General features: G+C 39.8%; 1 protein-coding gene across 2 annotated transcripts; it reads right to left on the reverse strand.

Annotated features, from left to right (window-relative positions):
- Nucleotides 1-1,429: 1,429 nt before the first annotated feature.
- Nucleotides 1,430-15,324, reverse strand: LOC111864851 (gastrula zinc finger protein XlCGF8.2DB-like). 2 transcript variants are annotated; one of them, XM_023852407.2, is made up of 2 exons: nucleotides 15,203-15,324; nucleotides 1,430-3,341 (listed from the first exon to the last, which is right to left on the reverse strand). In XM_023852407.2, the coding sequence occupies exon 2, from the start codon at nucleotides 3,144-3,146 to the stop codon at nucleotides 2,076-2,078; it is 1,071 nt and encodes a 356-aa protein (XP_023708175.1). In that variant the 5' UTR covers nucleotides 3,147-3,341; nucleotides 15,203-15,324; the 3' UTR covers nucleotides 1,430-2,075. The 2 variants fall into 2 exon arrangements, 1 of the variants encoding a protein (XP_023708175.1); XR_002842862.2 differs by lacking the exon at nucleotides 1,430-3,341 and adding an exon at nucleotides 12,202-12,817.
- Nucleotides 15,325-17,765: the final 2,441 nt, after the last annotated feature.

The following is a 17,765-nucleotide window of genomic DNA, read 5'->3' on the forward strand; positions in this document are numbered from 1 at the left end:
GGCGGGAGGGCCTCCTCCACACAATGCATAAGTGGCTGGTGTTGCCTTGGATTTTTTACAGCTTTCAGTACTGTGCTGCCCTCCGCATTTACCACACACGAATGGTCTGTTCCAATAAGACTTGGAGTGACCATAAAGTTGACACCCCGTACACTGCACAATACCATTTTTGGTCTTATGAGGCGGTTCTATTTTGATTTTGACATTTTGCAGTCTTTCAATATTGTAGACTTCTTTGTTGTTGTTTGCTGGTTCAAGGTCGACGAAAAAGAGGTTTAAGGGTTGCTTTGTAGCTCTATGTCTGACATTTATGATGTTCCTCACTTTGTGTCCTAGATTGTTTAATTCAGATGCTATTTCTGCAGTTGGGATGGAGTTATGAAGATGTTTGATAACCACTCTGTAGGCACGATCTTCTTTCAGTTGGTAGCTGTGATAAATAATATTTTGTTCCTTTAAGTATCTAGTTAGTTTTTGATAATTTTCAGCAATGTTGCAGTTGATCTTAATGGTGTTATATGCTAAACTCGTCGTTGTATACTGTTTGTCTTCTAAGCAGTTTCTCAATTGTTTTACCATTTCTGGGTAGTTTGTTACTCCATATATGTATATTGGAGGAGGCTTGCTTATTTTCTTTTTAGTAGTATCTGCGTTTTGGCATTTGTTTTCTTCAACCGTCAATATGCTGTACCTGTTGTTGGTGGTTATTTTGTTGTCTTCTTGGATAGCTGCCTTCCTTGTAATCTTCTTCCGTTTTTTACTTGTCGTTTGTTGCCATGAAATGTTATTGTTTGCCTGCGTGTCGTCTGATTCATCTTCACTGGTCGATGATATTCTAACGATTTGTTGGGGGTTATGACCCTGCTGTGGTGGGTAGGTTGCTACAGTAGGCAGAAATTGATACTGCATTTGCTGCAAGGAGAGTTGTGGAGCCGGTTCGTATGGTGGTTGATGGGGTACCGTACCACTGAATCACGTATGTTGTGGTTGTATGATTTGTGGTGTATTTTGTATCATTTGCGAGAACTGGCGTGGATAAGCCGCTAATGGAAGGGGAGGATAGGAGTTCGTGTACATGTTTTGTTGTTGTGGATTCATTGTTGTTCTGTGCTAACTTGATTACTTCGAATTTGCACATTGTTGTCATCAGTACACCTTTGTACCGCTTAGGGGGCGGTCTGTTGAGTATGTGTCGATCTTACGTTATGAGTTAGTTTAAGTGGTTTAACTCCTCAATGCTATGACTAGAAGGATTGAAAGTGTTTGGTTTGTCAGCCTTGTTTTATCACATACAATAATGAAGATCACTGGATTGATGACGCTTGAACTTTGTAACGATTGAGGCATTGTTTCATACGTTTCCACTTTAACTCCGCACCGTGCCAGAGACAAGCAATATGCGTCCGCACGCTACGACTACTAGCTCCGAACTACTATATTATTAACAAATTTTATTTCATGAACCTAATATACTAATCAGGCTTCCAATAAACAATATTGCGTTCATGCACGTAAAGAAGTTAATTGTAAAAAACCAATGAAGTCAACAGAAAATATTAAAATGTGAAATCAAATCCTGAACACATCTTCATACAATGAAGAGAGAAGATTGATGTATGAATACTACTGTAATACTGTCAAACAAAATTTCTAAGAGATTAATACAACTTATAATAATACGAAAGAATGAACGTATGTTACTAAAACGAATCTTAATCAAGGAAATTATGAAGGTGAATGGTGAAAGTCTGGCTCCAAAATATATCACACAGTAAAAGGTTCAGGTGCTGTAACCAGATAAATTCTTGAAGTAAAATATAATATTTAAATAGAATAATTCAGAACGTATCTGTATACTCGCACTGTCACTTTGAATTAATGATTCCTTGCATACATTACACGAAAACGTTCTCTCTCATGATATTCCATGTGACGCATTTATTTTCTTGCCAGGAGTGAACATTCCCTTCCATATCTCACGATCATGCTTGTTCTGCACTGTGTGATTTGAGATGCATATTCAGAACGAGGCGGCTAGTAAACTTTTTCTTTCACAATTTTCACGAAATATGCCGTTATCCACTGTGCACTCTAAGATGTTTCTTCAGGATATATCTATTAGCGAAAGTTTTCTTATAACCTTCGCAAGGAAAGGGTCTTACTCCATTGTGTATCCTGAGATGTATGTTTAGGTTATGGAGCTGAATGAACCGTTTCTTACACACATCGCACGAGAACGGTCGCTCTCCAGTGTGTACTCTGAGATGCCTATTTAATGTAGATTTCTGTGCGAAAGTTTTCTTACACACTTCGCAAGAAAATGGACGTTCTCCATTGTGCACCATCAGATGATTCTTCAGGCTAGAGAGCTGAGTGAAAGTTTTCTCACACACTTCGCAAGAAAATGGTCTTTCTCCACTGTGTATTCTGTGATGCCTGTTTAGGTGAGTAAGCTGAGTGAACCGTTTCTTACATACATCGCACGAGAACGGTCGCTCTCCTCTGTGTGTCCTGAGATGCCTGTTTAGTGTATATCCATGTGCGAAAGTTTTCTTGCACACTTTGCACGAAAAAGGCCGTTCTCCACTGTGCACCCTCAGATGATTCTTCAGGATAGAGCTATGTGTGAAAGTTTTCTCACACACTTCGCAAGAAAATGGTCGTTCTCCACTGTGAACTCTGAAATGTGTGTTTAGGTTAGAGCGCTGGGAGAACGATTTCTTACACACTTTGCACGAAAGAGGCCGTTCTCCATTGTGAATTCTTAAATGTTTGTTTAGGTTAGATCGATGGGCGAACGATTTCTTACACACTTTGCACGAAAAAGGCCGTTCTCCACTGTGAACTCTGAGATGTGTGTTTAGGTTAGAGCGCTGGGCGAACGATTTCTTACACACTTTGCACGAAAGAGGCCGTTCTCCATTGTGAATTCTTAAATGTTTGTTTAGGTTAGATCGCTGGGCGAACGTTTCCTTACCCACTTCGAAAGAAAATGGCCGTTCTGCAGTATGGTTGTACAAATTATAGCGACTTGTTAACTTCTTCTTGCTATCTTCGCAAGAAAAAGACTCACTGCGACACTTTGATCCTTTTAATGCACTACGCTTAGGAGTTAACGATGTGCCACACATTTCAAAACGAGACATTGTTTCTCTGTTACTTCCATTTGCATGTCCCAACAAATTATTCCCAGGAGACAATGACTTCTTACAAATCTCGCAAGAATCGAAATTTTCTTCTCTGTTTAACACATCTGCTCCCTGTTCACGAAGAATTTTCTTGTCATTAACATCCTTATTGACGTGTGTTGCTTCAATATTTGTTGCATTTAATTTAACACGCTGAAAAAAAACAGAAATGCTATCAGAACCCACAGTGGAAATGGGCTCGGGGCCATTTTCCACTAATACACACGACACTTATACAAATACTGTTACACAAGGAAGAACCAAGATTATATTTTATCCCATCTTGATCACTAAGTTTACTAATCGAATCATGAATTTCTCTAAGCAGATACTAGCATTTGTCTGTCAGTTTCAGTGGAAATTTTGCGTGCGTCTCACGCCATGCTACGCATTGGGTAACCCAATCAGTTAAACTGGTCCTGCCATCGACTGGAATTAACGACGAGTGAAGAGTCATCCTTTGCCTTGTGTGTCTAACAGTTTGACCGGAACGTCGATTGTTTTGCTGCCATAAGTCGTAGTGTGTTTTGTGTGCTGTTCTCTGGTGTTTGTTTCCCGTAGTGCTTTGAATATGAGTTACGTGTGTCGGTATAACTCAAAATAATACTGTAATATATCACTTCATATATTACAGATTAATCAAACCCGTGCAGGTCAAGGAAATCAAAGTGAATGCAGATGGCTAAGCCACATTACTGGAAATAATCCGAGTGAAATGTTATGCCACCAGTTACGCCGTGGTGACAGTGGGCGTGGAGGTATCCCCCCTGTCACCTTCTGTACTGCAGTCACACGGGTAGGGCTAAGGAAACGACTGAATTACTTCCTCTATCGTTGCTTCATTGGCCAGGGGCTCACAGTTCACCTTGCTTGGCTGGAGGGCGCAGGTGCGGAATGGGATAAGGGAGGAAATCACAACAGAAACCCACATCCTCACCCTATGCTACCCTATATTAGTATAAACAAGCAATATACAATCAACAATCAGAATGAAAGACCTTAAAAGCAATATACAGTTATATACATTTTGGTAATATCACAATTAAAGTGCCGACTGTTGTCGAAATACCATTACACTTTCTTAGACGATTCTTGGACCTCATCTTTCTCTCTCTTTTCATCCAGTTGCGGGTCGCTAGTCTCTTCTTTCTCCTGTTCTACTCAACCACTATATATATATATATATATATATACACATCCCTGCCGCTAGACACACCCTCTGCTGTCTCTACATTACACCTGTCTACCTCTGCATCACTCTTACGCCCTGTACCTTGTNATTTTGGTACTATCACAATGAAAGAGCCGACTGGTGTCGGGTTACACATTACACCTGTCTACCTCTGCATCACTCAGTTGGATCACTCTTAAGCCCCTTACACTTTCTCTAACGTTCCTAACTCAAGTCCCATTGGAGGAGTTACACTTTAATAACATCACAATTATTAAGCATGGCGATAAGAGTAGTTTCCACTTACTTGTTGAGTCTGCAGACGGATGGCGTTACCTGGTGTCTAGTCGGTGCCCATTTTGACATGGCTTTCGGCCGCAATTGGCCAAAATTACTGTTAGAATAATCCCCATAATAATTTGCTCTCCGGGTTATATACCTTTATTCATGCTAACTCATTAATTTCCCGGAGTTTGTAAGTCCGCCTCCAATGACGTCTTATCCCAAGGTGGGTGATCTCCTTGGCCGGGATCCTTAAAGGGACACACCCCCTTCTACTGCTTGACTATTTGCCTAACACTTTTACCTGCAAACGTTCCCCCATCTTGCTCAAGTGTAACCGAAAACTTATAGCGTGAAAAAAAGACGGTTGAATTGTAACTGAAGTTGCATATAGACGGCATTAAAACAAAAGGCATAGTCACTTATTACTGTACATTTACTGAAAACTGGGATTCCTTTGAGAATTAAAATATTTTAGCCTGTGATTTTAATTTGGGTTTTATTAATTGGTATTAATTGGTAATATAGCTGAGTCTGCTTTCAATTATTTGCATGTGAAAAGCGTTGCTTCTTTAAGAAGAAGACTGCACGTGTATTTTGGAACTGAAGGAAATATATTCATACCGTATATTTGTGCTGAAACCTTTCTGTTAGAGGCTGAGTAACGCCAGGTCCTAATGCGGCTGGAAGGATTAGGTTAACTGAAAATATCCAATGCCATCCTCGGGATATAAACGCGGTAGCCTAGTGGTTAAAGTATTATTCTACAAGCCGGAAGGTCGCGGGATCAAGTCCCGATGAAGTCATTGGATTTTTTTCAATTGACCTAAACCTTCCGGCCGCACTAAGCCCTGGGGTTTACTCAGCCTCTAACAGAAATGAGTAAAGGAATTAATTAAATAATTTTCCTGGGGAGTGAAGTAATCGTACCATCAAGATTTGCATCACCTCCAAGAACAGCTGATATTCACTTTGCAAATATACTGAAATCAGAACAAAGCACGACAGAAACCAGAAAGAAAATAAGAAATGACATAAAATCAAGCGCCTAGAAATACTTGTAGTATTGAGAAACAAAAATCTCTTCAAAAACCCACAAGATCGGACGCTAAGGCAAATAATGCAAGAGTCCTACACAAGCTTCGAAACAAGCGGAACAAATGAAGACGCTCATGAATCTCCTCACCAGCGTGCTCAACAAAACTATTGAAGTAATTCACGTATACAACATAGCAGCCTGGAATGCAAACGGGATAACCCAGTAAAAAATGAATACATGTATTTCTCAACCACACGAGAATAGACATTCTACTGGTGTCCGAAACCAATTTTACGAAAGAGAAAACTATGTAAAAATAAAAAACTATACCATGTGTGCTACCATTCTTCTGGGTGCGACAACTCATGCAGGTTCAGGCACAATCATAAGAAAAGTCATAAAACGTAACGAAATCCCCAAATAAGAAACGGACCAGGCAACGGGTGTAATCATCGAAGACTGGGTAGGAAATTCTACCACCTCAGTTATTATACAAACCTTCAATAACTCACTAGGACAAAGATTTCTGATTCGAGGTAATTTCAAATCGAAACACCATTACTGGAGTAACATGTTGGAGCAAACAACGCCACAAACAGGGGAATGATGAGCGTAACGGATACTGACATTAGTACCAACGCAATAGAGGAGGAAGCCCACAACGCAAAGGTGGAACCATTGTATAGAAGATTGCGGGCTAAAGGGACGATGACATGAAAGCCAAGCAAGAGAGTTCAATCGCCAACTGGGCAAAGAGAGACGCTGACAGAGAAAAGATTGGGGCAGGCATGAAGCCCTTTAATGAAATGATGGAGAGAAGGGAGGCTGAAAGAATAGCCTACGAGAAGATGGTGGCCATGCGTGAAGTCGACCGAGAAAAATAGAAGCCGAATTCGAGAACGTGATGGCCGAGAAGTGGCGACAAGCCTGTAAGCTATTCACAATGCCAACCAGATGAGCGTGGAACCGGAAATGGAACACCAAGGGAACATGGATCCCTGGATAGAGGACATGAAGAATGACATAAAGAGAGGACGGACTGCTAAGAAAAGACGGAGGCTAACCCAGATAGCAAGGAGGCAATTGATCTCGCGATATACATCTTTGAACAGATAGCCTTAACGAAGACTAATGAAGAAAAGATTGAAGACAAGTATTTGAAGTAAAATCCGGAATAAATTGAATGTGATTCGGTATGTCGGGAAGTCCCTAGGGAAGATGCCATAGTGAAACCGGTCAAAGGAAAGAATAAGCGGCACAGAGAGCTGCATCTATCTGCAAGGTGACGTGGAGAGCCGAAGGAACTGACTCGTGGCGATTGCGAATCTCGGAGTAAATTGTCCGCTATCCGGAATGAGTATGAGTCGCATTGCAAAAGTGGCACGACGCAGGGAACAGGTGTTTCATAGACAATGAAAAGACGATATTGCACTGAGATCCCGGAAAGGAAGAACGGAGCAGAATAGACGCTGCAACGGACAAGAATGCAAAAGTGGCATATGGGACGGAAGCTTAAGACATCAACCACATAATAGCAAGCGAATAAAGGACCTAGGCGACAGACGGCTTCTATGTCTAAGGCAGGAGAAAGGAACCACGAACGGAACCGTAGGGTGTAGCTCAGGACAGCGATCACATCTGGAAAACGAACGGAAGATCAGGGAACACGTAGATTAGATTTTCAGAGAGAAGATCACGAAAAAAGTACTCAGAACTTCCAGCGGGTTAGGAAGAATTATGGATTTAAGTTTGTGGAGTGGTCGACCCCATCCGAAGCGGAAATAGAAGCAGCGTTAGTGTAAGAAGAATAGGACATTGGGGAGCATCGGTCGCTCCAAGAGCTACGCCCCTACTGCTGGAAAAGGGACAGGAAGGGAGAAAGAGAAACTTTGCATTATGGTGAGAACCTGGACTAACTGGAACAGTATAAGGAAACCATTCGGGCTGAGCTGGCCTTGAGGACGGGCAGTGGTAGCGGTTAGAGAGCAGCCAACTCAGAGATATATATAGAGAGAGAAATAAGAAACAGCTTGCGAGAAGACGTTGAAAGCATAGTCAACGGAAAGAAACACAAGTTATACACTCTTAGGCTCTTCGGGACAAAAAGACTCAGGAGTGGACGATGTGATATTTTCACATGTCACAGTGACTAAATTCGGGATTTGCATTAGTAATTGAATTTATTTAAAACCTACAGCTCGTAACAACAATCAATTCTTATGCTATTTTTGCTTTACATTATTAACAGTTATTGCACAATTATCTTCACTAGTTTTCACGTATTTATAACACAGGAACTATAACAGTCTCATTGAATTATGCACTCCAAATATAGAAACAAAATTAAATCTTCTACTCACACGTAAAATCTTCAGAGGCCGACTTCTAATTCTTTTTCAACTACGAAATTTACGTTATCTCCTACCGAGAACTGACTTGCTTACTTGTTCGGGTGAATCTGCTGCTACTACTGCTCCTAACTCGTAACTGCCGTACTACTCCAGCTTTTTGCTGTCTTCTTATACAGCAACTTTTTATATAGCAGCGGAACGGCCATGGACCTACAGTAAACACATACACCGTGATCGCTTACCGACCAGTCTATTGGTGTGTCGGTAGGATCTACAGAAATCGTAGTTTCCTTTATTGTTGCATGTCGAACCGTGTTTACAAGTGTGTTGTCTGTGAACCCGATGGCCAATCCGTTATAATATTCATCTTTAAAAATAATAGCAGTTTCAATGCCAAAGAGAATATTATTGGAAACAAGGAAAATGTTAAAATTCTTTACATTGTTATAATAAACCCAGTTACATAAGATGAACACCAGTTCAATAAAACACATAAACAGCAAAAAAATTTCGGCACGAACCAGAAAAATCACACAAGAAAACCGAATCCGAAGGTAACTATTCTATTTCAAAATTAAATTATATATACATAATATAACAATCAGCCTTCCTATAAACAATACTGAGTTAATGCAAGTAAAATAGCTAATTTAATCGTAAAAATTCAATGAAGTGAACGGAAAATTAAAAAAATTTGATATAAAATATTGAACATATCTTCGTAACAATAAACATAGAAAATTGATGTGTGATATTAATGTAACATTCTTCTTTTGTTTATCTTCTCCTGTCNGCTTCTTCACTTGCCATTCTTCTCTTGTTAATCTTCTCCTGTCGTTCTGTGGCGAACACACATAAAGTTTAGACACTGACACACCAAATACATCACTTCGATATGAGAAAATGAAGCAATAAAATTTGATATGATATTCCAATTCATGAATGGGAAAGTTTACAACCTTGTTACTGACAATTCCCGTGCTTTTAAATTAATTACAGATTATGCGACTGCAATGTGTATTTACATATAAATATGTTTTTCAACAGGTTCTATTGCGTTGCACTGTAGCGCAGTTAGTAAAAATTAACGGCTTTTCATAGGCAGATATTTCAGTCTTTTCGCCAGATATATGAAATAGAGCCGTTGAACACTTATATGTTGAAATGAAGTAATTAAGCTGCTGTTCGAAGACAGACTTCAAGTTAAGCGGATAGGGAATAGCTCTATCTTTCTACAGAGGAGCTGCAAGCTGGGCACCGTGGGTTCTATCACCAACAGGAGCATGATACTTTTCTCTCCACAGCGTCCAGACCGGGCCTGAGACCAACCGAGACTCTCGTTTATTTGGTAGTTGAGGATATTTCCACGGGGGGTAAATAGGCCAGGTCTTGGAACTGATCACTCGTCTTCATTGGCCGACTTCACGAACGGTGGAGATATACTACCATTGCCACTTGTACATTCGTGATTTACTGCTTGATTAATTAAACGCAGAGACAATTTTACTTTTTTTCTACCAGATAATTCTATATACGAACAAAATTCGAAAAATAAGCAAAATTAAAAATCTACGTTACATGCAACTCTTTTCGGTCACCCACATCCAAATGCAATCATTAGAGTGCAGAAAAAAATACTGAAAGCATAGACAAGTTTCTGTATTTTTTGTTCGAGATATTGCTACATATAAATTCTGTCATCGTCAGAAAAAATTCTTCGTTTCATTCATTCATTATTTTGGAATGTTACATATATATATACATATAATTTAATATGTTCACTATAAGCGCAAACTCATGAAGTAAACTTGTTTTGATCCCAACATGATGTACATAATACGGTTTACATCTTATATTCTACACAGATATTGTTAACGTGCATATTACTTACCTTTAGCCCGTATAGAGAAAGGACATAAATGTAAAGAAATACACCCGAGATGCAATCACTCAGATGTTCCTACCTGCCAATGCCAAGTTTCATCTTTCTAGGTCGCTTGGTTTCTGTTAGGATTTTAACACACAAAGTCGGACACATTCCTTTAATTCATTTGATGATCTTAAATGACAAAATTTTTAAAAAACAAATCCAATTTCTGGTTGCAGTTTCCAGGGATGACCTATCTACTGAGACACTTATATGTACTAACTCTATTAACTCCGGATTTCAGTGAATTTATAATTCAGCAATATTGCAAATTTGATATAAATTCGGTATCTCTTTAACGCAACTTCGAAACCTCGATTGTTAGTGAAAATTTAAAAATTGATTTATAAAACCAGATAACTCTAACAGAAAATTAATTTTGAAATTTTTAGGGTTCCATATATCTTATTTCTCCTTTCAAAATCAGGTAAATTTTAGGTACAAAAACATATTAAAAACTGTAAAGAAAATACAGTTAATTTTTAAGGCAAATTACGAGAAGTGTTATGTCCTCAGTACTTCTGCATGTTCTTCTATAAAATTAAGTGTTCTGGAGCTGGTGACTTCCGATAATCATCCACTCAACTGGAGCAGTATTTGCCATTACTTAGGTGCTAAGGCAACAGCGTATCAAGAGAAAAACAGGCGTTACATCTGGATTACATATTATTTCAAGTAGGCGAGAAGACTACTCTCTTTTGTGGTGTAACGAATATTCTAGTAGATGTTTATCTTCGTTCCCAAGTGCCCTACTGTCTCCATCTTCAGGGTGTAATAAGCACTTCTTCCCCAGATTTCAGATAGTTTGTTAATCCATATATTCGATAACATTTTCAAGGCTATACGTCGTCAAATTCAAGAAGACGGTAATATTCATATTCAACGCAGTCAGAACCAAATATTTCAGTTACTTTTGCGATGGTGTATATTGCGTTGACACTGTAACGCGAAGGATATTCAGAAAGTCGGCTCCGTTTAAATTAAGAAAATAATGAAGGAGCGGGGGAAAGCTGGTTCATGCGATGTAGCCTCAGAAAACCGTTCATTTTCTGTTCGATTTTGTCTCTACATATTGGGTTATTATGTACCCTGCGAATTATAATTCGGCCAGATACGAAAATCGCACTGTTACCCGCTTCCTTTGTGATAATACAAGTGTGCTGCAAACATATATGTGAATAATACGCGGTTTACGGCGAAATGAGTGAAGGAACTGTAGATCAATGTTTTAGTATGTTCAAAGGTGAGCGAATATATGTTCACAAACAAAACAGAGAGACTATCTTCAGCCTTGAATTATTTAGAGAGATATACCACAAAATTAGAAATGAAATTCTCAATCTCTCCGTATGAATAACTGGCGTGGAAACTTGGGTTCCATTTGTGAATGGTGTAACCAAAGGGGAGTCAAAGCAGCGGATGCCCACAAATTCACCAAACATGCCGAAAATGTTTGAAGAAACCTTGTTTGAAAAGAAAACTGTTGACAACTCTTTTCTGAGACAGAAAATGTGTTTGGTTGGTGCAACCATAATAAATGTAGAAATGTATTGCGAAGTACTAAATCCCCGTGTTGGACCGTTAAAATAAAAGGCGAGGAATGCTGACACCCGGTGTAGTGCTCCTCCGTGAAAATGCACGTCAACATACGTGTACAGTTGCAGGCACTCGAGCAATGGGGGAGCATTTGTACTGGGAGTTGTCTGACCACCCGCCTCACATCCCTGATCTCGCTCTTAGTATCTACCTACCCCCACCACATCTACGCCCACAACATCATAACTCAATAAAAACGAAGACAGCACACACACACACACACACACATACCCAGCAGGCCCAGCAGTATAACACACGCAGTCACAGGAGCAAGACACAACACAAAGCACAGTGAGTATTAAAATTATAATAACACAAGTAATAAATAAAATACGGAACGCGGTATTAATGAATAAGAATTTCACGTTCCAGATGCACACACGAAAATAGGAAGAGTGCTCCGATAGAAGAGGATAGGTGTGACTCGCGTATTGAGACGAGACGTAGGGATAAAAATCCTGAACAGTTTTAATATTTTTAATATTTATCAATACATATGATGAACATATATTTTACTTATTTTAGTATGAGGACGGCAAGGCATGCAGTGAAGTAGTTTAACGTAAATTGAAAAGCACCTGAAGATGGCACCTTTATGCCGAAACATGTAGTGCAGGAGTGAAGTGTGAGGTGGATGAGTATATGCACTGTAAGACGGCTGGAATAAATCATGGACATAAATAACTGCAACAGGACGCTAAAATATAACATCTATAATCTGTTTGCTGGTCTGAAGATCTGGTTACGGTCACAGCGCCTCCATACATATGATGTGTTGATATAAGTTTAGAAATGTGGCTGAATTCACGGGCGGCACACTCATTTGACACAGGCATACAGAAATTTATTCACAGATACCATAATTTCCTCCATTCCATCTGTAACGACTTTGTTATATAATACATATTCATATTGCTTATTTTAGTAACATCTCATCGGATGTTCATTTCCGAACTGCTGTTGTACATATCCTTTAGAAACCACGGATTTTAAATACCTGCAGAATATATTTTATTGTTCGGAACCTAACTGCGTAAAATTAACAGAATGGGCAGCAAATTATTTCTCCTGAAATATCCCCGAATCATTCAACCATCACTACAACACAATATTGATGTTGATGGACACCACCTCGAGCAAGTACTATAATATAGTAGTGCATGTTGACCCGTTATTGAGTAAGGCCTTCTCAAACAAACTGGTTCCCACGGTAACGCACCACTTATGGAGATCTTGCAAATGGTGTTTTCGTTGCGGTCCTTTCTGAAAAAATATAAGGAGGAAAACTGGAGCTAGAGATCTGAGAGTCTGAGGTCCCCTGAGGCTCATGTTACATTGAATGAACGGAATATCCCCTTAGTTAATCAAGTAAATTGAATGTACTCTTCAATAAGAGGATTACGCCAATACTGCACATAGAAATTATAGAAGCCAAGACTTTCAGAACTTTTATTAGAAAGTACTCTCTATTCAGAAGTGAGCGTTTATGCGCTAAAATTAAACTAACCCTCCAAAAGGCATTTATCAAATCATTAATGACTTACGCTTGCCACGCTTGCGAATTAACAGCAGACATCCTCCTACTGAAGTTGTAGCGATTACAAAACGAATTTCTCAGCGCCATTCGAAATTTTCGAAACCCACACCAGTCCGCGACTTACACGTGACTTTTAATCTTCCTTATGTATACGATTATAAGAAAACAGTGAAGGCGACAAGCAGAAGTAATACAAAATCTTGAGAATAAATATGTTCATGGTAGAGGATAAGGCTTAAACTTTGCGCTGGTGAAGCTTACGATTGTTCAATCGTCTAAGTTGCTGTTGTATAGTAAGATTCGTAAGATAGGTATGATTTTCTTTGCAAATACTGTACTTACAGAGGACTCGCCTATAGCGCAAAAGGAAGAATTCAATAACAAGTGACACGTGCATTTGATAAAATGCCAAGCATACGAGTATTCATAAGAGATAATCGAACTAGTCGTTAGAGAGGATGTTACGTAAAGACTATTGTAGCAAGGGCTCGGTTGAAAAAAAAATTACGATCGTGATTCTCAATTGTTTTGACGCCATGACGAAATGATTGGCTGTAAACAGCAAGTCGTAATAAGATGTTAACGTCGACTTCGGAGGTCAGAGCTGTGGGATATATCCTGGACAGTAACGAAGCCAGCACAGATACCGAAGTCTCTCCATTATTGGAAGCCTTTGCCATGGACCGACTGGTGAAGACACAGTAGACTGAAAAGACTTAACGTCTGCTGTTGTCATTTTTAAAGTGTGTGATCAGCGATGGTGCTATTATTAAGTGTAGTGACGAGTCCTGTATAAATATGATCATCAAATCAAATCACCAATCCAAACACGGCCAGTAGTCAATCCCACTACTGAAGACACAGTTCTGCTCTTTTTATTTTTTATTTTGAATTACCTGGCGAAATAAGTGGTTTCGCGACTGGCTACGGGTTGGATGACGGAGAGGTCGGTGTTCGAGTCCTGGTAGTGTAAAGAATTTTTACTTCTCCGTGTCGTCTACAACGGATCTCTGGTCCTCCCAACTTAATATACAATGTGTACTTGGAGCTCTCGCCCCGGGAGTAAGGAGACCAGGACTTGAATCTGGCCACTCCAACAAATACCGAGTTCAAGAAAATATATATGTACATCCACACCCCCATATTTTTTCATGGCGTAGTGCTTATTTGGTTAAGCTCAGGGACAACTTTACCGTATCTTACATATAGAATAATATATCTGACATGACACGGACCGCATATGAACCACCTCGTCTAACAAATTTTAAAATCAACAAGAAACGTATTCAGAAGAGACGGCATAAGTAGGCTACGGCTTAGTAAACATGTAACGACGTCAACATACAAGCAGCAAAAAAGAAGTTATAACAGACACAGACACAAAGATAAAAAGTGGAATTCAAATGCCTCCTTCTATTTTGTAAATGAAGAATGTAAGTCAAAATATATCAAATTGTATATCTAAATAAAGTCTGAACATCATTATGAACAACATTGTCTGTACGGAGACGCGCCTATGATAATATCTTCAAGTTGCATTTAACGCAGTGCCAATTTTGATGGAAATACAATATTTCTGGAGATAAAGCAGGCTTTACCGTCTGTCAGTACAGCTTGCAGGAATTTGTAAACACGGCACACAGTTACATGGACTGGCCCATAGTTATCAAAACACAATATACTTGGAAGCAGGCATTCCTGTCTCACCGGTTACTAATGTAAATAAAGTAGAGCGGATGTATATTATCTATAGGAAATTACATAAATATAGAATGTTGATACCTTTCAATATGAGGAGCAATTGTTCACTTCAATCATTGATTCACGTATATGAAATAATGTAAACAAGGACCGAAGAATCTTAATTTTCAGTTGAGCGAATGAGAATTAAAAATTTAGGTCCTATTTCAATGCTACAAAATATTTCTCAATTACGAAACAGTCCGTTTAATAATGTTTAGGCAAATAATCGTAGCTTCTCCTGAGAATCATATAAAACCTATATTTTCTTTACCCAATACGCAGATTTCCTACAAAATTAATGTCGTAAAAAACTCATATATATTGATTGTTAAAAATAGTTAAATGTTTAAAGAATGGAAAGTACTCACAAAAATGGGCGAATATTCCTAGTCTAATGTGTCCACAAAGCAGCGCCTACTCAGATATTGGCGATGTTCATCTGATCCCTGAAGACTGTTCTGCACGTAGATCCCATGCATTTCAAAACGACCTTCAGCTCTTATTGCGCACAGATTTGCGCATTGTGCCCGAAGTTCCTAGCTTCTCTCCAATCCCCTGACAGGCATTCTGTGCTCGTTGCTGTAATACCTTGCAGTTACTGATCGTCACTGATCGATACTGAGTACACAGAACACTTCCTTTGTCCAGCAGACGAAATATAGAAAACTGAGCTCATAGAATCGTTGAAGACAATTGTCACGTACTTCGCGTGTTACCACTCTTCATGGAAAGTCTGGCTGTGTTGGTGTCTGACAGTGTAGATAAAATGAGGTGGTGCCCTATCAAGAATGAATGACATATCTGATCGTTGTGAAGAGGCACATGTTACAGGAGTAACCGGTAAGGCAGTCACAAAAAGACGGTGCATTGCACCTGCTAGTCTGCTAAGAAAGACAAGTGTTCTTAAGATTCCATCTTCTATGGTGCAAACCTAGACCCTGGAACCCATATCTGAGCAAACATTGAATCCTGGAAACATGTTGACGGGGCCCTATTTTATTCATTTAAATGGGTACTATACTCCTTACGGATTTTAACATCATCCTCTGTACCTTCGTGTATAATTCCATTCCCCACCACTCCCTACTTCCTGCTGCGTCCCATTCCTTCTATACCATAGCTTCATCGTTCTTGCCGCCCTCTTTCTCCACGTGAAGCGGTGGAGGCCCGCCTCCGTCGTCTGCGTCGCCGGCCTTGAGCTCAGTTACTTCCCATTGTTTTTGGGCGTCTTGGTAATGGGGAAGTGTAGGGATTTTGGTAAAGGTGAGTTCTTTCACCCAGGGTTAACGTGTCACACGAGGAGGGGTACCGTCGTTAAATGATGTGCAGACTATCCCTCGAACAACTTCCACTTTATTCCACCTTAAACTTTACTCTCAACAATATTGCACAAGGTTAAGACTTTAATATGGGCCCCTGGCCTAGTTAATTACTACGCGGGTGGGCTGGGCACCCTCGGACACTCCTGACTTCCTCAAAGACCAAGTAGAGAGCGAGTGAGTAAAATTACAATATGGATAACTAAACTTATGACTACTGGCCCCCACACCACTAATTCCAAGGGGGGGTCACCGCCCCACAAGTATCTCCGGATTGGTTCTTATTCCGGGGACTTTCGTGATTAAACAATAGGGCCTGGCTAATAACCACCGTATCATATAACATTCTTGCTAAGACATTCAAAACTAATGTCGGCAATTTCGCCTCGCGATAAAGCCCCGTGATGTTATTGATTTCGTCATCTCTTCTAGCTGGAGAGACTGCTTACATCCAGCTGCACACTTCCTGTGGCGTAATTCTTTATCCAAAGGGGCCCTATAGGGTTATCTACAATCAGCAATACAACGTTTAACTTTGATTGGGGTAGCTACAAGCTCCGTCCGGCTTCGAACTCGGCTCGGCCCCAACCTTTCACCCCTTCTAGCCCCGGACTCTGTTCGGCTACATCATCTTCTACTCCCTTGTCCTCCTTCATTGTCATGGCCTCCTGAGTCCGTTCCATTGCTCTCTCTGTCTCTCTAGCGTTGCAGTGAACACAGTTTTCTGCCTAATTCTTTTGTATTTAATTAGCTACATTGTGTGTTTCTGAGCAGCACAATCGACTGTGCCCTGATTTCGGTTTGTAAATTTACTGTAATTTCTCTTGGACTGTACCTGTATTATTATCGTTATTAATGGATCTTGCATAACTAAGCAATGGGGCGATAAACATCTCGCATAAGCGTACTTAACCGTAGGACTAATATTGATAGCTCGTTGCTAGGCAAAGTCAGCGTGCCAATAGACTGGCGAGGTAGAATTCACACGTGACATATTTCCTATGTGCATTGCCTCATGCAACAATAAGGCTGTATTCTTTGTGAATGGTCGATTCGGAGGTTATATAACATCAGTTTTCAATTTAAATGACATATTCAGAGTTCTGACTTTTGAGTTCTCGGTAGAAGATAGCTAAGAATTGTTCGTCGTGTGAAGTCATGGTGTGATTAAAAGAATTTATTCATGTGTAATATTTGGAGTACGTGATTCAGTGAGACTGTTATAGTTCCTGTGTTCTAGTTGTAGTACCAGGAGAGGACTATTGTGTGTTTGTGTATAACACTGAATTATAAAGTGTAGAAACCATGATAGCGCTGTGATCACGTGTAATTAATTGTGATGCATATAAGGAGTAAATAAACCCATTAATCAAACCCCGAACCCGCGTAATTAGTCACTGATACACATGACAATATTTTTATTAGGATTATTACATAAATTCGTCCATTCATTCGTCGTGTTTTATTCATTTGCCTTGCCTTCGAGTAAGATATGCCCATTTCGAACTACACCGACTTCAGTGGTAACCGCTTCCTCGTTGCCCCGTTGCGGGGTGCCGTGTCACCGCCAGGATGACCCTGAAAAATACTTAACCGGGCTAGATTCAATTTA

The sequence above is a fragment of the Cryptotermes secundus genome, unplaced genomic scaffold (assembly GCF_002891405.2).
Source record: "Cryptotermes secundus unplaced genomic scaffold, Csec_1.0 scaffold1914, whole genome shotgun sequence".
Lineage (NCBI taxonomy): Eukaryota > Metazoa > Arthropoda > Insecta > Blattodea > Kalotermitidae > Cryptotermes > Cryptotermes secundus.

Excerpts from the sequence above, each read along its gene's own strand:
- LOC111864851 (XM_023852407.2), bottom strand. The coding sequence starts at position 3,146 with ATGTCTCGTTTTGAAATGTGTGGCACATCGTTAACTCCTAAGCGTAGT.